Genomic DNA, 19278 nt, shown 5'->3' with positions numbered 1-19278 from the left:
TTATGCATTTGACAGTTTTGTCTATGCCCAGTCGCGTGCGTGCTTTGACCTCGCACGAAGCCTTCATAGGCACTGATTGATTGCGATGAGACCTGCTATCTAAAAGAACCCATATGTCATCCTCGTACGAGTCCTCGCGATCCCGCCGGAGGGGCGCTTGGGGCCATTGGGTTCCATTAGTCCTGACCGTAGCCGTCGCCACAGCCGGCGTCGCGGTTTGGGCATGGAGTCAACGATCAAATGACGACGAGGAAGAGGAGCAAGCCGCCCCCGACCTCGACTACGAAAACGCCGACTACGGCGACAATCCGGCCTACGGCGCCTCGGGCCCGACCAACTATGGCACAACGGCAGATCCTTCCTCGGCCAGAGCCGCTGGGAGCACCACGTACGGCGTCACCGATGCACGCGAAGAGGCCAATCTGAACGCGGGATGGGGAATGTCGGGCGCATTGCGCCGGTCCCCCAGTCCGCAGCAGTTCCTCGCCAACGCTGGGAAGACGCTGGCTGCAGGCGCAGGCGCTGTGGGTGCTGCCATGGGGAGTGCACTGGCTGCCATACGCGAAGAAGACAGAACCGCATACGCAGACCATGAGACCTGGTCACAAGAAGCGGAAGCCCGAAGGGACACTCCCAATCCGCCTCAGGCCCCGGTCCAGGCTCCGGCCCAGGCCCCAACCCAAGCGCCGTCCCCTGCCCCGCCCCGAGAGACGAGCAAGCGAAGGAAAACAGTGGCTGTGGTGGTTTCGGCCGACACAAACATGGACGATTTTGACGAAGACGGATTCCACGAGCATGCTGTAGGATGCCATCCCCCTCGCCCCAATACGAAGCATTTGACTAACATTCCGCGACAGTCCGTTCTTTCCCACATACCTCGCAACACCGACTTTTCCAAGGTCAAGTTGTTTGTTCTGATCTACGCGCCCGGCCTCAAGGAAAATGCCCTTGAAGCTACAGTCGCAAGTAACCCACGTCCGCCTTCTTTGAGCTCATCATTCTCAAACATTGGCCATGAGCAGGTTACTACTCCTGGGGAGGAAATAAAGAGCCCTTCGTATGTCACCACGCCTCTCAGTCATAAAAGCCCTACTAACATCACTCCAAGGTTCAAAACAAGCGCCGACCGAGGGTTCAACGCTGTCTACTCGCAAGCCTTGTCGCTAGTCGAGAAGGACTCCATGATTATGCCCTTTACTTCGTCCAATGGCCACGTCCATATTCTACGACACTTGCAGCCTGAGATTGTCTATCTTCAGGAGTCGTTATCCGGCGATAACGGAGGCCATATCACCCAGCTCCAGACATGGCTGAGACACGATGTAATCCTCATCGTTGGAGCCAATGGCGGCCACGGTGGCTTGGCAGACAGCGAGTCCGGAGTAGAGGAGCCCGATGAGAAGGCGGACCACTGGTGGCAGCGAGAGGAACGTGTCGGCCGTGGCAGGGGTGTGGTGGTGGTGGACAGCGTCCGGGTCGGCGACGACTGGGAACGCCGCGTACAGGGAAAAGAGTAGGGTTATTATGAAGAAAGGACGATTTGGAAGCTCATGACAGGTTTAGGGTATGTTATTTTGTGCGTATGAATTTGGCGATGTGTTATATATAGCTCAATACCACTGCATTTTTCTGCTTTTTGCTCCTGTTGTTCCAGGTATCCTGCTCATGTCGTACCAATTCCTGCTCAGGGCATTTATGTGGTCTACTAATCGTAATTACTGAGCTGTCGTTGCTGAGCCCAAGTAGTGTTCTTGGTGGTGGTCAAGTAAGATCAGAGAGTCAATATGGGTGGAGCTGAGAAAAGGCATAGTGATGCTGTGGAAACCCATCGGCCATGAATCAGCTTTGCATTTGATCCTTGCCTCTATCGTGGAGCTTGGGGTACCAGTATTCGATTGCGGGGATCTCGTGGGGATTGAACCTCAGTACCAGCTCGTAGATTGAGCTCTGCATAGATATGTGTTGATTCGACTGCCTATCTACCGTAGCAGAGTAGGCCAGATAGTATTAGTTGTTGAATTGCAGTTCCAAAACGTGAGGTCCCGTATACGCCGGAACCAGAATCGACGTTTATTCAGTGTTAAGAATTCCAACCAAGGAAACGTTGATTCCTCGTTTATTTAACGTAAATCTCGTATGGAGTATTTCGCAGCGAGTTGATGCAATGCGTACAATTAAACTATTTGGCATGTTGTTGGTGCCTCCATGTATTCCTACTACATTGATGCTTTGAGCCTTTTCTGTTACCAGACGGCTGTACCGTAGGTAGTCATGTTGCTAGCTGTCGGCGCAAATCTGGTCCGTGCGTTATTGGAAAACGAGGCTCTTTCGGAAACGTCTTCAGGTCAAGATTACGGAGTAAATAACTCCCACAATTGATACAAAGCCCAAACCCCACACAAAGGACGGCCAACAGATCCTCAAGAAGGGCGAATCCGACAACTCGACACTTCTCAGGGTCCCTTCTTCTTCTTCGTCGCAGATTGCTGGGCATGCGCTCCTTGTACATTACTTAATAATCCGCCGCGGCTCCCTTTTCCCAACCACGCACACCACATCCGACCGACGTCACTCGCTACGCGACTTGCGACCCACCATCAAATATATCTTGATCCTCGCCTTGTTCATCACGCGAAATCCCGTCCGCAATCTCGTCGCGCGCCTAATCATCCACCTGGGCTACCCAGCTTCCCTCGCGCGTTGATGGTTCGACTCGCTAGACGGTGACAGGCTCGTCTCCGAATACCGCCCACCGGGCGCGCTTCCCACCCAACTCCTGTCAGCTCCAGCGACAGGCAGACGTTTGCGCAACCAACTACGCGCATCTCTATTACGAGATTCGTAGAGTGAGCCGCAGCCATGGCTCCGGTCGTGGCTGCCACTCCCACGCCTGTACCAACACACAACCCGAACAAGATCAAGCGACCACCCGGCATACAGACAAATGGCGCCATATCAGCACGATCTTCGCCCTCCCAATCCCCTTCCATGTCAGCCAAGAAACCCCCTAATGCTGCTGTAAATGGCAAACAGCAACCAATCACACACGCCAGCTCCGCCTCCCACTCCGTAGCTATCAACGGCGTCAATGGCAGCATGGCAAACCGCCCGAATGTGAATCGCCCGCGCCGCGATACCAATACCCACAACCAGAAGAAGCCCAGCCTCAGATCAGCTAGCCAGGCCCTGGACAGCGCAGGACTCCAGAACGTCGAGCCTCGTCCCGCAGTCATCACAGATAAATACATTCTTTCAAAGTTTGCCGGAAGCCCGCCTTCACTTATTGTACATTTACACCCCACGCATTTTCGCTTCGATCAGCAAGACGGCATCTTCCCGTACAAGTCCCCCATGCGGGTATTCTTGGAGCACATCCGTACTCGGACATTACCTCATGATCTTCTGACCTATTTTATCGAGTCCGGTGTCCCCTTCTACGACGGATGCTTAATAGTTCAAGTACACGACCACAAGTCGGCCGCGCAAGCTAAAGAGAGTAATTCGCAACCCACAACGACAGCCAACAAAACTGCGCCCTTCTCCGTCCACAACTACAACACGTTTATCACGCCTTCGCCATATGTTCCCTACCCGAAAGACGAAGCGAATGGCAATGATGGCGCCGCCGCAACGTCTGGAGACACGAAGGGCACTGCCGCGAACACCAACGAGAAGGAGAACATGCCGGCACCAGCTTTACCTGATGGGCAGAAAAATGGCAAGGTTCCCCAGAAGTCAAAAATCATTACAGTCGTACTGCACCCAACGCCTCACAGCCTGCAAACGGATCTCATGATCAAAGCTTCGACACCCGCGGATAGCAAAGCCGATGGTAGCATGGTTCCTCCGCCGACTCCTATAACAGCTATGCCACCAACACCTACCACGGCAGCTGCTAAGCCACCACCCTCCAAGAAGCAGAAACGAGAGAAGATGGAGTTGGACGGTAGCAGTATCCAAGCGGCCGAGGGTCAAATTCTGCTTGCAACCGGAGGGCCTTTGTTCTTGGAACCTACCAAGAACGCGGAGGAGACAATATCTCTCCTTGAGCACTTGGCGGACGACAAGCATTCCGATCCACAGCCCTTGCCTAAGGGTAGAAAGCGTACAGTGGCTGAGAGGGCCGCTGACGAGGCTTTGGCTGCTGATCATGAGAAGTATATGTTGACCCTAGACGAACGCCTGTCGTTTACCGCTGGCGGATCCCAAGGCGGTGGCGAAAGCGCAAATGGCAATGGACAATCCGGCGGTGCCACCTTTGAGCCACGTTTCGAGCGTTTCAAGGTCATTGAGGACATTAAACGCGCTCATGCGGAAAAGAAGGAACAAGAGAAGCTGCACCAGGCCGAACAGGAACGCAAGCTCAACGAGCAACGCAAACAGCAGCAGGAACAGCAACGCCAGCAAGAGGCCGAAAAGACGAGACGGGATCAAGAGGCTGCCCGGGTACAGGCCCGCCAGCAGCAGCAGCAGCAGCAGGCTGAGGCCCGCCGAATCCAACAGGAGCAGGCGACTGCACGAGCACAAGCACAAGCCCAGGCCCAGGCCCAGCAGGCCCAGCAACAGGCCCAGCAGCAAGCGGCAGCGGCAGCGGCAGCTCAGCAGCAAGCCCAGGCACAAGCAGCGGCAGCGGCAGCGCAATCTCCTCCGGCTATGCAGCACCAGCTATCACAGGCATCGCATGGCCATCCTCCCCCAAGCCCCATGCCGGGCGGTCTCCAGCAACATCGGTTCCAGAATGTATCTCAGCCGCCAGTTTCATCTCCGGTTGTCCGCCAAGGCACGCCCCAGAACATGTCATCTCCCATGGTCGGCAACGTACCAATGCAGCAAACCAATTCGGCGATGGGCGGCAGTCCACCAAGGCCATCTTCAGTGGTGCAGAATCATGGACCAATGTCCGTTCCCATGTCAGCAGGCATGTCTGCCAGAGGTAGCCAACAGAGTCATCCGGGCGGCACACCAAGAATGCCGAATACACCAATGAACCGTCCGATGGCCACTCCCAGGATGACCCAAGCCAGTCCGCCTCCGGGCATGATGGCCTCGAACTCCCAGCCGGGCCAGAACATGATGATGAATGGCCAGAACATGCAGCATATGCAAAGCTCCATCATGGCAGCTCAGCTTGCAGCCCAACAACAGCGACAGCAGATCGCAGCCCGGCAGCAAATGGCTGCTATGCAGATGAACGGCCAGAATCCCCAACAGCAAATGCAGCAGCAAATACAACAGCAATTCCAGGCGCAGATCAACCAGCAGCGTAACTCGTTTCAGCAGCAACTGGTTAGCCTGCAGCAAAACGGCATGCTGACCCAGCAAGCTCAACAACAGTTGACGCAGAATTTCCAGCAGCGGGTGGCACAACTGCAGCAGCAGCAGATGCACATGCAAAACTCCATGAACAACCAACAACAAATGGGCAACATGAATAACTTTGCTAGTACGAATGGCATGAGTCCACCACAGATGGCCGCCATGCACCAGATGCAGCAACAACAGCAGCAACAGCTGATGCGAGCGCAACAGCAGCAGCAGCAACAGCAACAAAACCTGCCCCCGCAACTGCTTCAAAAGCAGGGCCAGATCTTCCAGCACAGCCTGCAGGTTCTTGCCCAGACATATGGCAATCCTCAGAACATTCCTCAAGAGCTTGTGCAAAAGGCGCGCAGAGAGGCCGCGGTCAAGGCTCGTGAGATGTTCCTGCAGGCCCAAGCCCAGCTTCGTAACCAGCAGCAACTACACATGATGCAGCAACAGCAGCAGCAGCAGCAGAATATGGGCGGAAACATGATGCAAGGAATGTAGATATCGGAAAGGGGGGGGCAGAGAGAGACGATGCATCGTTTTCCTTTTGGCATTACAACAACGGTGTCATACTGTACATTCTCGGAAAGAAAGGCGGCTTTCTTATCATTTTCTCATACGCATCTGGCGCGAATGGATGCAAACGACACGTTTCCCGTATACCCCAACTTATTGCAGGGAGGAGTCCAGGTTCCTTTTTATTAGTTTATCTCCTTTCCAGTTGGTGTTATGCACGTCAGGAGGGCGGAGATTCCTCGACTGACCACTGGGTTTTACAAAATGCATTGTTTTCATGGCACTCGGAGGAGGCGAAAGAGAAAGAGAGAGAGATGAGTTAGGACGAATGGCCTCAGCCCAAAGCGCAGGGCTGTAGAATACGATATCGCGGGTGTATTCAAGCCAGACGAAGACGAGAACTAGATATCTAATGAGTTGTGATATCTCAAGTGGCGTTCCTTCGGACACGGTGATGAGTGCGAACATCATACAGATCAACGTGAGACTCTAGGATCTATGGACATGAAATGTGCCCTCATTCTCCGCCCCCTTTTGATAGATGTAACGACAGGCCCTTGGCGATTCCCATGGGAGTGAATCCCAGACACACTCGCGATCTTGCAGCTACTGACCATCCACGTGGCAAGAACTACCAGCTTGTCAACGTCAAGATATGTCTCTGTCCTGATGCAAAGGCCTACAAGAACACCCCCAGGCTTTGGCCCAGGCTTGGGTCAAATTGGTCGGTGTCGATTGCGCTGGTACCTGCTCGAGCGCGGGGCAGGTTCTTGTTTGCTTGTCCGACTTCTCATTACCGTTTGTCAATCCCCCTATTCTTCGCTGGCCAAGAGAGATGGTTATTTACAGGGCGGGGATATTCGCTGTCAATTGTCGTTTGCCGTTTCGCATCCACGCCGCGTCTTGGTGTCTAGCCGAATCACAGGCCATGTTGAGTTACACAGCCCGGAACTCTGCTTTCAGGCCTGCTGGAGGCCAACCACATTTACAACCATGTATTTACACATCTGTGCCATGCCGTTTGCTAAAGATGCGAAAGCCAACCACTTAATGCCCAACCGAAAGGTAGCATTCTCCATATGGCTACGTTAAAGATAGCTCATTGGGTATATAAGGGGTGGTGGCAGGCCAGTCTCTGTTCTCTCAGCTTACGAGGCAGCTCTCTTTCTACTATCGCGAAAAAAAAAGAGACACCAGAACCTATTGATTCCAAATACAACAGGGCTCACTGGCATTATGACAACTTCACACGAGACAGATCGGGTCACTGACTCTATCCTTCTCGAGACAATCGACAAAGTTCGGGAATTGAACATCAATCAGCATGTTCCACTTACCCAAGTAAGTATCACCTATATTCAACAATACCAGTCAATTCTGACGTCGATCAAGTTGGTGGTCATAAGTGACCAAAGCTCTGGAAAGTCTTCCTTATTGGAAACTGCGACGGGCCTCCCCATGGAACATGACGTGGAGCTCTGTACGCGGTTCGCTACCCAGATCACCTCTCGTCGGGATCCAGAGAGTCGCGTGACTGTAACGATCATCCCAGGTCCAAATGCGTCCGATGAGCACAAGAAGAGATTGAGCTGCTTCACCTTCGAGTCACTGACCATCGAAAACTTCCGCGAGCAACTGCCAACTATATTCAAACAGGTATGCTTCTCTAACTCAGGGCAGTGGATTCATTTCTAATGAAATATTAGGCCAATGTTGCCATGGGAATTCGCACAGATACCAACGCTTCCGACGGAAAGATCTTCAGCAAGGTCGTATTGAAGATCGAAAAGCGAGGCCCAGATGAGGACTACCTCACGGTGATTGACGTTCCCGGCATCTTCAGGAACATCAACGAGGGGGTCACTACGCCAGAAGACATCGAGCTCGTCAGAGACATGGTCAAGCAGTATATCCAGGACAGCCGAACCATCATTCTCGCCGTGCTCGCTGGCAACGTGCATATAGATAACCAGGAGATCCTGACACTGGCCTCGCAGTACGACCCAACCGGGGAGCGTACGCTGGGCGTCCTAACAAAACCAGATCTGGTTACGGAGCCCAGCGAGAAGCAGAGGGTGTGTGATCTGGTGCTAGGCAAGAAGAAGCCACTCACGCTGGGTTACTATGTTGTAAAGAACAGGGGACCAGACGAGACCTTGGCGCTATGGAAGGCCGACAAGACGCTTGAGCTGGCACCTTGGAGTAGCCTGCCTAAGGAACGTGTCGGACCGGGTGCATTGAGAACCCGCCTGCGCGAGCTCTCGGAGCAGCTCACTCGACGCGAGTTTCCCAAGATATGCAAGCAGGTCAAGACGGAGCTCGAGGCGACTAAACGGCAGATCGACAGCCTGGGTCAATCGCGCAAAGATTAGAGGGACCAGCGACTCTATCTGGGCACCATCGCCCGAAACTTCCAAGACACGGTCAAGGCTGCCTTGAACGGCTGGTACTCTGACGAAGACGGCTTCCAGAAGCTCACCATGCGTCTCATCACCAACGTCGTCAACCTCAGCGACGACTTCTACGATGGTTTCAGAATGTCTTCGCACCTCCACAAGTTCCAAGATACAGGCGATACTGCCCAGCCCATGGCCCCAAACGGTCTGGACCTTAGGCTCCGCGATTACGGTTGCAACACTGTCAAAGAACTGCTTGGACGTACCGGCCTGGGTTCGTACCCAGAACTGGAAGGGATTGTCTGCATGGATGACACGCTGAAAGAACCGAAGGAAGATGCAGTGAACTGGATTTACGACATGTACCTAAGGTCCCGTAACATGGACCTCGGTACTTTTGGCGGCAACGTCTTCTCAATGGCTTTCAGAAACCAATCTACGAAATGGGATCATATGACCAAATCTTACCTGAGCAAGGCCATCTTGCTGGTACATCTGTTCATCACGGATGCGCTTAATATAGCCTGTCCAGATACGCAGGTCAAAGAGATTCTCTGGTCGGAAATCGTCGAGGAAATTCTGGCCAGATACAAGGCCGCCATGGACCAGGCCATGCTGCTAGTACGAATCGAGCGGCACAAGCGGCCCTACACGCTCAGCAAGGGGTTCAGCGAGAAGCTGCAGCTGGCCCAGGGACGCCGCACCGCCGCGCTGGTCAAGGTGGCAGGACGTTCCTACAAACCGTCGTCGCCGGCCCCCGACGACGACTACGACGACGAGATCGCCGTGAATCCGGACGCGATCAAAACAGCCTCGGCCAACCAGTCCAACGTACAGCGCACCACCCAGGAGATTCACGACAAGCTACGTGTCTACTACGACGTCGCGCTCTGCCGCTTCGTCGACAACGTCTTCCAGCAGTCCGTGGACTACTGCCTATTGACGGGGCCGTCGACGCCGCTTGCCGTCTTCGATCAGGATTGGGTCATCAAGCTGGAAGCGAAAAGGCTCAAGGCGATCGCGGGCGAGTCAAAGGCCAGCGAGAGCCGCCGCGGCATCTTGGAAGGCAAAGTCCGGGACCTAACAGCAGCCATTGAAATCCTTATGTAAAGTGTGAGGTTTTGATGACGAGACGGGGGCGTTAGAAGGAGAAAACGGTCTGAGATGACTTATGAATGATTTTGGGTTGACTTGTGTGTGTGTTTGCGTGTGTGTTTTGCGTGTGTGTGTGTTCTTCTGAAATGGCAGTCGACGAATTCTCCGTTGGCTGCCCCTTTTGAAACTGTCCTTAGAATTTTAACGTCATTGATCCATGTCGCACTCAATGGCGTATCTTCTCATCCCAAGCAGCCACTGTGATTCCTTGTATGCAAATCAAGGTACCAGCTCCTGATCCTACCAGGTAAGAATTGAAGGTGGGAAACAACAAGAAGATGCCAAAGTGGTCTCTCAGATGCTGTCGCGTGAGCCGTTCAGGGGGTAAGGCTATGGAGTATTGTTAGTAGACTTTGACTCGGAATGATGTCCGTCAACTCTCTTCGAGGAGCTGAGTCATCAATCTTCACACGTCGCGTCTGGTTCAGCACGGTCTATTGAAGTGAATGGCATCTGCAGAAACGTTCTGTGAACAACACAGGCTGATAAAAGCGCGGCTTGACGTCCGCAGAGATTGTTATGCTCGTACTGGATGCAAAAGCAGAGCGTCAGGACAAATGATGTACTTCGCTCACCTACAGATGCACACGTAGCCGAATCAATGAACCATGGAAGCTCTTCTCAGTCGGTTAACGGCTGTCAGTGTTATGCAGTGGAACCAAGTGAGGGCTGAGGACTAACGACTGGGCAATGGCATCCGCGCTTTAACCTATTGGCTGAGCCCTTTCGCGTCGAAAAGGCCGGCCGACCCCCCTTCCCTTTCGTCCTTGCATATGTACAGATAACCTCAGCCACCACGGGGAAAGAAGTATATTAGGGTACATAGATGCATGTCTTGAACTTACATCTCATCAGAGGGCAGCAGAGCCTCGAAATTCGGGTGTCATGGCTTCCCCTCCCCCCCCCGTCCAAATAGGCCCACTCTTTAGGAACATTCCCGTGCAACCTCACTTTTCGAGCAGTCTAATGAACGCAGTCCATCTTCCCGGGCGTGGAATCGGGATCGCATGCGGCCGACCGCATGGGCGGGTGGCTTTCCATATCGGGTCAATCGGAGTTCTGGGCGGTTGAGCGTTCATTTGTACGTGGTATATAGGACCAATTTGAAAGTGTTTCGTCAACACACACTGTCTGGTTTGTCATGATATTCAAATTTGAAGGGCATTTGATTCTCGACAGTAACATATTTCCAAAGATGAAATGTGCCTTGCGGAGTGCCGAGTATAATGGCGCATGTATCACATCGCCGTGGCAGGTCTTCTCACCCGCCTTCCCAGATAGTGGTATTAAAGTCCTCCCCTTTCCCTTCAAAACCCTTAATAACTTGCTGTGCAGCTGCTGCAGTGTAGCATTCGAAACAAAACACCAGCCCGAGTAAGTTCTTCATCGCGTGTCTCTTTGCTTTTCGTACAAGAAATATGGGCGGCTTGTCGATACAGAGTTGCTCCAACGACCTTGAGTCGCTGTTCCTGGGTATGTAGGAAAGCTAATACTCAATAGTCAAACGATTCTCTTCCAACGTCGAGGTCCCATGAGCACTCACTTTATATCGATCAAACACTAGAATCCTTAAATCAATATGCCGGTTCTCTTCCTTCACGTACTTTCCTCTCCCTTGTTCCTCGTCTCGGTGTACCTTGCCCTGCTGTATCACGTCTTTTATTTACTTCCTTTCGCCGCGCTGTCCCTCTACCGCGTCAAGATAGCCATCAGCCTGCCCGTGGAAACCAGTCGTGGAGATGCGAATGTTGTCGCCTTGCTGCGAAGCATCGAGACAATGACTCATCCCTCGCAATACATGCCGTCAAGCTCGTCGATGGTATGGCTGGCTACGACATTCCGCGACGTCTTCACAAGCCAGGTGAGTACTTACACCATGGTAGGTTATGAGTAGAGACTGGCCATGCTGCTAGAGCTTGGGGCTCAAGGCTCTTACGTTAGGAGTGGCCTTCGGAAGCCACGTAAAGGTAAGATAACCGAACACCTGTCTTGCAATGGCAATGACTGACAGAATGCCAGGGAGTATCCGGTGCCCCAGTTAGCATAATGGAACGTGAAGGTATGCTGAGCACACTGGAATCGGTATCCTGAGAGGACTTGGGTCAGCAGAAGACATAATAGGCTAATAACTTTCCGGGGTAGCCGATGCCTCGAATTTCAATGAAAAGAACACAGTGGAGATTGTATTTTCAATCATCTCAATCTGCGCCACTATCGCCGTCGGCATCGGTGTCGCCAAATGGCAAGATACTCGAAATAAAGCGAGGGATACCCAGAGACATCATAGAGAGCCCAGCCCGGAAGCAAGAGACAACGCAGCTCCAGTCCCCTCCCTACCAGGCAACTCCCGGCAAATGGGTCTCGTCTCCGGCGCCATCCCGATGCTGCCACTCATACCCCCTATGAGCACCGTTGCATTTCCTGAGCCCGTTTTCCGTGTGCACGCCACCTCTGCCCATAAGCAGTGGGCGCTGCTGGCGCGACACCTTCCGGTCATGGATGTCAACCAAATACAACAGCACCCTCCCTCATAAAACACATATCCCACGTCGTATTCTATTGTTTGACGGTGCCGCACATCACATGCTGGTAGCCTGTTTGGATAATATTGGCCGGAGGATTACGTTCAGGGGGCAATTGTAAACGATGGTAACAGACTAGAAGGGGGGGCGTTTGGAAAAGGGCCGGTGTTCAATCATACCGCAGCTCGAATATACAATAGAATCATACACTCTTCATATACCTCCGAGCAAGCATGCTTCATATCATATCCAGGAACGCTGGGGCTCGTGAAACCGAGCATGATCACCACTGCGCCTCAGTAGCCTAGTTGGAGTTCAACCATCAGCGAGGCGGTTCGAGGAGTTCCGAAATGTTTGAATTCTCATTCTTCACAGTTTATGTGCCAGTATCCTGGATCAATTAAACGTAGCAGCAATCGCCGCCCTCGCCTCAGCCGGCAGCTCCCGATACGCCCCCAACCTCCCCTCCACAACCAACTCCTCCAGCGTCGCCTTCCGGTACCCCTCGACCTCCCAAACATCCTCCCCCCACGCCCTCGACCAGCTGCGACGTGGCCCACGCCTTGCGGCAGTGATACATCAGCGCCAGGGGCTCCGGCGGCCCCCGGCGATGCGCGTCTCGATCTCCCGATCGACGCGCTCGAGGTCGTTGACAATGACCTGCGGCGGCACGCCCCCGTGCCGCTTTTCGAGAGCGGCGCGTATCTCCTCGCCCGTGGCCCGGACCTCGCATAGCCCGATGTCGCGGTTCGCGAGCTGCGCGGCGGGCGTGCGGGCGAAGATGGAGGCGTAGGCGGCGGCGACGTACTCTCGCGTACTATTTATGACGCCCCGCAAAGTCAGCCCTCTTCTTTCTTTATCGTCGCCACACTAGTCGAAAACTGAAAACTCAAACTCACCAGAGGTTCGCCTGACAATGCGAACTATCCCCGGTCTGCACGATCCTATTCCCCGCAATATCGACGCCGAGCAGGCCCGCGGCCAGGAAGGACTCGGCGAAGCCGCCGGGCAGGACGACGATGGTCGGGATCCCGGCGTCGCGGGCGGCGCGCTCGACCTCGTCCTTGACCTTGTTGACGAGGACGCGCAGGCCTTGCGGGGAGTGGCGCCATGCGAAGTCCGAGGGGACGAAGAGCTTGACGTCCTTGGCCTGCGGGATGGCCTTGACGAAGGCGTGCTGTAGTGGGACGCCGGTCTGGCCCGTGATGCAGCTGTTTGGTTTGGGTACTATGTTAGCTCAGGATCACAATGGGAATACAGTAGTGTCAGTTGGTAAGAAGGTGGTAGTAGTCAGCTTACATCACGATGTCGATGCCTTCGAGGGCCGATACGAGCGCCGGTTGATCATCTAAATCAACTGCGACGGTCGTTACGTTGGACGCGCTGGGCAGCATGGAGATATCGGAGCCGGGTCTGTGGAGGACCCGAATAGGCGCTCCCGATGCTATCAGGGCCTTGACGATGGCCGAGCTAGCCCAGCCTCGGTGGCCGTAGACGGCTATTCTGTTGAACTCCATGATGCAATCGATATATCTGATACCAGGTCAAGATACGAAGCGAAGGTGATTGGTGAGATTTGCTCGAAGATGTGGTCAAGCTAGAGATCAATCTTTTGTCGTTGATGCCGGACGCGAACCAAACGATGAGGGGGCGGGATTCTGCCAACAGCTATATAGACTGGAGGGCTATCGACCCGCTGTTGTCTGGTTATGACACATTTGTCTTCTCATCGGATGATGTCGTTGGCGCATTCCGAAGTCCGGGCCCGCCTCCGAGCATTGACATAAATTCCCGGAGTAGGAAGGTGGGTATCAGCAACGGTGGGCTCCCGTTGGGCCCGTCGCCAATGGGCCGGAATTACAGCAAATCCACACACAAGCAGGCCGAGAAGCCCTACATAGAAACGAAAAGCGATCCGGGCAGCTTCAGGTAGTCAGTTGGAGACGGCATATATCGGCGGAAAGTTGGGGGAATAGGTATTATCATACCGCTGAGCTTGGTGGACTTGGTACTTGATGAACTTCAGGTCTGCTTCCTTGCCTGGCCGGCCGGATGCGTGTCCCAATTAACCACTTGCACGTCAATAGATCCATGCAGGGAAGCCAGCAAAAGAAGTTTGGGGATCACACGCTCCTCTCAGTCACCCATGATCCCAGGCAAAGCTGTCACATATCTCATCCGGGAGCCACCGGCCAGGGCTGGGCCCGACGTCCAATGCCCCAGGCCTCCGTAAAGAGTTACGCAACAAGGACCACGAGTTGATACAGCGGCGCGACCAACAGCTGCGACGCCGCCATCATTGTCTGCTTGCTAGCTGCATTCCAGGAGGTCTGCAAGGGCGAAGGTCGCAATGATAGCGCGATCGCCGAAAGGGGCTGCCTGCACTGCACCGTCCACGCTATCCTTTCGGCTTCGGAGGCGACACCCAGATCCGATTAGCTGGGGAGGTCAGTTGCCTTTCCCTCAAGCCAAGCTGTGCGTATGGAAGGAAGTGTCCCGACTGAAAAGGGGAAGGGTGTGAGGCTTGTTTCCCACGATAAGTAGAATATCAGAGGGATCCAAAATGTAAATGTGCTATGTATGTTGCGTGCCCACACCTCATCGATCCCATCTATTACCTAAGTACATCTAATATTGCCTTGCCGCCGGGGTTGCTCAGCTCAGACCAACACAGGTAGACACGATCGACAAGCCCTTACTTACATCTGATCTAACTGTGCCACGGTGTGCCGCCCAGCCCGCCAGCCAAGACGCGCGTGGAGATCACGAAACGTAAAAACACGACTTCTTTTACGTAAATGAGCATCACAGGCTTCCTTCTCTTGTTTTTGTTCAGGGGGACATATAATACACTTGATGAACCCTTCCCCCAATGTCTGCCCAACCTACTAACAATTCTTCATCTTTTCTTGCAAAGGAACGGAAACTAAAAAAGAAAGAAACCCAACGAAGCAAATGCAAACGTAAACGCCGAATCCCAGTGCCTGCTTTCGAAAAAGAGGCTCTCTACTGCCAGAAATACAATGACAATATACTGGCCCCTGCCTTGTACTGTACGACCTTTTCAGTCTAGGTAGCCTCTATTCTTCGGTTTCTTCCCAAAACCAAGTCAGACCGCGCTGTATCCGCCTCGGCTCGCACCGCTGCCTTGCACGGTGTTGAGCACCCGTCGCACCCAGTCCTTCATGAGGTAGGGAATATCGCGGATGGTGTCGCCGTGGGGCAAGAGGTCCCAGCCGCGGGCACCGTAGCGGTTGTAGTTGAGCCACGAGCCGAAGATCAGGTAGGCTGCCGTGCCGAGGAAAACACTGTTGTTGTGGGAAATCAAGTTAGCTTCGTCCTTGAGAAAGTCTCAGGCTCGAGTCGGGGTAGGAAGAACTGTACGTACAGGATAACGATCCAGGTGAAGAAGCCCCAAGACTTGCTCGGAGTCTCGTCGCCGTTGTCCGCCGCGTTCTCGCAGGCGTGCTTGGTCTTCCACGTGAGTCGCAGCACATCGATATTCTTATCGCTGTCCAGAGCGCCGTAGCTCTCGAAGATCAGGGCGCGATCCTCGGGCCCGAGCTGGACCGGGCCCGTGGGCTTCGGCTCCTTATCGCCGCCGTCGCCGCCATCGCCTCCCTCGTCGGCGGCAAACAGAAGGGGATCGGTCGGCGAGCCCCTTCTCAGCACCGCTGCAGCGTTCGTCGTGTCGTCGTATTCGTCCGAGGGTTTGACCTCGCCTTCGGTGCCTTCCTTGTCCTTATCGCAGACGAACTCGATGATGGCCTGCTGCTTCTTCGTGGTCCTATCCTCGAAGGTCCTGATGCCGCCGCGCAAGATCAGTCGCAGGCCCTCCTTCTTCGAGTCGGCGTTCGAATCGCTCGTGCTGAGCCGGACGGCCTCGTGGTCCAGATTCCCGCCACCGTTTTTACCCTTGAGCTCGCCTGCGATAGGGAATACGGAGTGGAGGGAGTCGGTTTTCTTATCATCGTTTCCGACGTAATGCTCTAGAGCGCAGACTGTACAAGGTGACGAGACGTATTAGCAACGTGAGATTTCCTTTTATTCCCGCGTCTCGGGATTACTCGGCGGGAACTCGTAACATATGGAGACTCCGGAGACATACCTCGCGTGCCCTGAGGACATTGTAGTTTCCTATCAACATCCCCCTTGCGCTTCAACGACTGGCAAATGTCGGTCGTGTATGTCGTGTTGACGTAGTTGGTGCCGAGGTCGTCGAGCTGGCTGACCACGACCGAGTGCGCACCACCCAGCGGTTTCAGGTTGAACTTCTTCCCGTCGGCCACGATGGACTCGCACTGCAGCATGGCGTTGGCCGCTGGGGCGAGCAAGAGTAGGAGCAAGGTCGCATCGGCTGCGCCGGGACTTATCGACGAAGAGAACCGCATGTTGGCGTTGGCTGAACGTAAGATGAGACGACGCGAGAGAGGGGGGGGGAGCAACGTTTCGTAAAAAAGTAGTGGGTGTCGCTGTTGTTGATTTGATGAGAAAGGGAAACCGGTCGGGTTTGGGTTTGGCGGGGAAACGAAGTAGATAGGCAAGTACTTGGTAAATAATCAAACTGCGGAGGTAGAGGAAGAAAAGAAGCTCAACATCAAGTTTACGATACAATAATGTCACATGGATGGAGAGGCCAAATGGTGTGTACTGGAGCTCATGTGCCGCCGTGCCTGATTGCAACAGTAGCTCTACCAGACTTACATATCCAAAAGGAAGCTCGGGTTCCGTCATAGTCTGACCGGCGGCCGACCCAGCAGTCTGTGGCTGGTCATTACTCAATGTGATACTTGGTCCGGGCTGGCTGGTTCGGTGTGGCGCAGCTCACCTCCAACCACCAGCCTCTTGTGGTCAAAGGATCCTTCCATCCTCCTCTCTATAAGCCGAAACCCAATCAACTCTTTTGCTGGGTAGGCTTCATGGACTTAGTAGGGTTTGGTTGGTATCAATATAGAATTCAAGATCGCCAATCGGGAGCATCCGTCTAAAGGATACCACACAGTCCGAGAGATCCTGTGGCACTGAACCAATCGTGGCAATGACTAGTAACCAGAATCAAAGGACTTACTAGCCATCCAATGCCTAGGAATATCTGTAACACGTCCTTACAAACTATCCCTTCCGTTGTCTGTAACAAGCTAATTTGAGGAAGGCCCATAGGATATTAAACACTTGGTATGGGACGCATTTCCTGATGTGGAGCGCAAGCAGGAGTAGGAGGAATCAGAGCCACGGCCACACTCAGTTTAGCTACTCAGAGGACTTTTCACGCAGAGGTCTGGTAAGGTGAAGAGCAAATACAATTGGTCTTGATCTGTTATATAACAAGGGATAACTGTTAACAGCTAAGTATATATGAATATACGGAACAAAGATGTAGCGCTTAAAGCAAACCCCCAGTAATCAATCTGCCCGCTTTGAAATGCGAGTATATATATAGTTCATAGATATGTTGCGGTGTCGTAAAGTCGTAAATCCCATTACCATTGCCTACCGTATATATTTTCCCGGCCTATCTTTCCCAAACGCCCATCAACCTTCCTTAAGCCCCCTTCGAGGCAAGTCAGAAGCAGACAGTCAAGGCAAAAATCACCCCAGGATGGAAAATCCTAGTGAAGTAATCAGTACCGGTACCGCTGCTCCTCACTCCTCCGCCTCCTCTCGCGTTCGCGGTAGAAGTTCTCCCTCTCGATCTCGGCCGCATGAGCCCCTCCATCACTGTACACCCAGTCCTCCACGTTGCGCCAACTCTTCGCCTCCGGATCGATCACCCTCTCGACGGCGCCGCGGCCATTGCCCTTCATGGATTCCCTCTTTGAAACCTGCGACTCCATAGCAGCGGCATCATCCACCCAATCCCAACCGCTGCCGCTCCGGCGGTCAAAGTCGTCCTTGGACCGCGGCCGCGTCGTCACAATCTGCATGTTCCCGCCGCTCCGCCGATCGTAGTCATCGCCAGACCGTGGCCGCCCTATGACCTCCCTCTTCTCGATGACTTCGTAGTTGCCGCCGCCGCCGCCACTTCTCCTTTTCAGGTCCATGTACGCCAAACTAGCCCTGTCGTGGTCGTCGCCACGGCTGCTGCGCCGGTACCCCCGATCGCGGTCCCGAGACCTCTCCTGCTCCTCGCGCTCACGGTTCCGGCCAAGCTCAAGCCGCTTCTCGACCGCGTTGGCGCCCAGCGCGCCCACGGCGGCGCCGACCATCGTTGCAAGCGCTTGGTTCCGCCGCGCTGCCGCCTCCTCGTTGCTGTCCTGCGAGTGGTGGCGACCGTGGTGCGACGTCGCCTCGGCGGCCTCACGCGCCGCCAGGCCGCCCAGTAGGGCGCCGACTACGCCAACCCCCAGCCCCGCGGTTGAGTCCGAGAAGGTGCCCTTGAGCAAGTTGCGTGCCTTCTCTAGAGGCGATGGGCTATCTTCGTCGCGGTCGCGGCGGTCGTCGTCACGACGGGAGCGGGAGTGGCCCCGTTGGCGACTACCGCCATCCCGAGGGTCCCGCCTGTCCCGCCGGTCGTCATTGTAGTAATAGTCTTCTTCATCGTCACCATCCCGCGACCCAGATGACCGCCATCCGATCGGTGGAGGTAGGGACCGCGGCCGGGGTGATCGTGCCGAGCGAGGGACATGCAGGGAAGTGGGCGAAGTGGGAGGCTCGTAATCCACGCCGCGGGAGGTGCACCCCATGCACTTGTGGAGGATGCTGGCGGGTACGGCGGCGGGACTTGACCTGGCGATGGCCTCCGGTCGTATACGTGGTCCGAAGGGGGCGGCATGCTGGCACCGCCAGCGTAGGTGTAATCGGGCGAGCGATCTCGGTGGTCGCGGTAGCCTCCTGCGTATCCCGCCATATTTGGTGTATTTGTTTGCTTTCTCTTTAGGGATAGGAGATATGCCTATGGTATGTTGGTTTTCCCAGGATACTTCTTTCAGCGAGTCGCGTGCGTTGTTCTTGTACGGCAGAGAGTAATTGTAGCCGCGTACACCTTGTTCGTTTAGGTCGTACAGAGAGTTCGTTAGGTCGAAAGGTCGACTGGCTTGTGAAGCAAAATTGTCACTTTGACCAAGCGTACTGGCACAAATTCCGAATCCACCCGAATCCTTGTGATCTCATCCGAAATGAAAACAGCGTTGCCCTTGCCCTTGAAATAAAGACGTGGAGTCTTGTTATAGGCCTCCTTTTTCCGTATATGCAGGACTGTCGTAAAAGCAATGGGTGGTGTGATGACGATGCAAACAGGCGCAGTGCCGAGCCCCGGCTTCACAGGCGGTGTATATGCAGCTTTGCGGGCTGCCTCTTTGGTCGGACGAAATATCGTTTGATTTTTATCTCCGTCCAAAAACGAGCAGCGCAAGGGGAGGGACGTAGTTCTTTCAGCCCAGAAG

The 19278-nt window shown here is 54.3% G+C and overlaps 7 protein-coding genes across 7 annotated transcripts; 4 read left to right on the top strand and 3 right to left on the bottom strand.

Annotated features, from left to right (window-relative positions):
* Positions 1-113: 113 nt before the first annotated feature.
* Positions 114-1517, top strand: PG997_001448 (uncharacterized protein; the record flags this gene model as incomplete). Its single annotated transcript, XM_066805763.1, has 3 exons — positions 114-800; positions 858-1057; positions 1109-1517. 3 exons carry the CDS (start codon positions 114-116, stop codon positions 1515-1517), a joined length of 1296 nt encoding a protein of 431 aa, XP_066675536.1.
* Positions 1518-2859: 1342 nt separating this feature from the next.
* On the top strand, positions 2860-5808 carry PG997_001447 (SAGA complex subunit spt20; the record flags this gene model as incomplete). The annotated part of the gene is made up of 1 exon (XM_066805762.1): positions 2860-5808. The coding sequence occupies one exon, from the start codon at positions 2860-2862 to the stop codon at positions 5806-5808; it is 2949 nt and encodes a 982-aa protein (XP_066675535.1).
* A 1251-nt stretch (positions 5809-7059) lies between these two features.
* PG997_001446 (uncharacterized protein) lies at positions 7060-9329 on the top strand (the record flags this gene model as incomplete). The annotated part of the gene is made up of 4 exons (XM_066805761.1): positions 7060-7164; positions 7216-7479; positions 7530-8129; positions 8205-9329. The coding sequence occupies 4 exons, from the start codon at positions 7060-7062 to the stop codon at positions 9327-9329; spliced, it is 2094 nt and encodes a 697-aa protein (XP_066675534.1).
* A 1624-nt stretch (positions 9330-10953) lies between these two features.
* On the top strand, positions 10954-11908 carry PG997_001445 (uncharacterized protein; the record flags this gene model as incomplete). Its single annotated transcript, XM_066805760.1, has 4 exons — positions 10954-11235; positions 11288-11341; positions 11394-11433; positions 11550-11908. The coding sequence occupies 4 exons, from the start codon at positions 10954-10956 to the stop codon at positions 11906-11908; spliced, it is 735 nt and encodes a 244-aa protein (XP_066675533.1).
* Positions 11909-12475: 567 nt separating this feature from the next.
* Positions 12476-13413, bottom strand: PG997_001444 (uncharacterized protein; the record flags this gene model as incomplete). Its single annotated transcript, XM_066805759.1, has 3 exons — positions 12476-12713; positions 12796-13107; positions 13196-13413. The coding sequence occupies 3 exons, from the start codon at positions 13411-13413 to the stop codon at positions 12476-12478; spliced, it is 768 nt and encodes a 255-aa protein (XP_066675532.1).
* A 1592-nt stretch (positions 13414-15005) lies between these two features.
* Positions 15006-16287, bottom strand: PG997_001443 (autophagy-related protein 27; the record flags this gene model as incomplete). The annotated part of the gene is made up of 3 exons (XM_066805758.1): positions 15006-15204; positions 15285-15897; positions 16005-16287. The coding sequence occupies 3 exons, from the start codon at positions 16285-16287 to the stop codon at positions 15006-15008; spliced, it is 1095 nt and encodes a 364-aa protein (XP_066675531.1).
* Positions 16288-17517: 1230 nt separating this feature from the next.
* On the bottom strand, positions 17518-18743 carry PG997_001442 (uncharacterized protein; the record flags this gene model as incomplete). Its single annotated transcript, XM_066805757.1, has 2 exons — positions 17518-18582; positions 18648-18743. The coding sequence occupies 2 exons, from the start codon at positions 18741-18743 to the stop codon at positions 17518-17520; spliced, it is 1161 nt and encodes a 386-aa protein (XP_066675530.1).
* Between the last annotated feature and the right edge of the window lie 535 nt (positions 18744-19278).

Source organism: Apiospora hydei (assembly GCF_038363865.1).
Source record: "Apiospora hydei strain CBS 114990 chromosome Unknown utg000002l_segment0_segment0, whole genome shotgun sequence".
Taxonomy (NCBI): Eukaryota; Fungi; Ascomycota; class Sordariomycetes; order Amphisphaeriales; family Apiosporaceae; genus Apiospora; species Apiospora hydei.
This window is presented reverse-complemented; position numbering and strand designations above follow the sequence as displayed.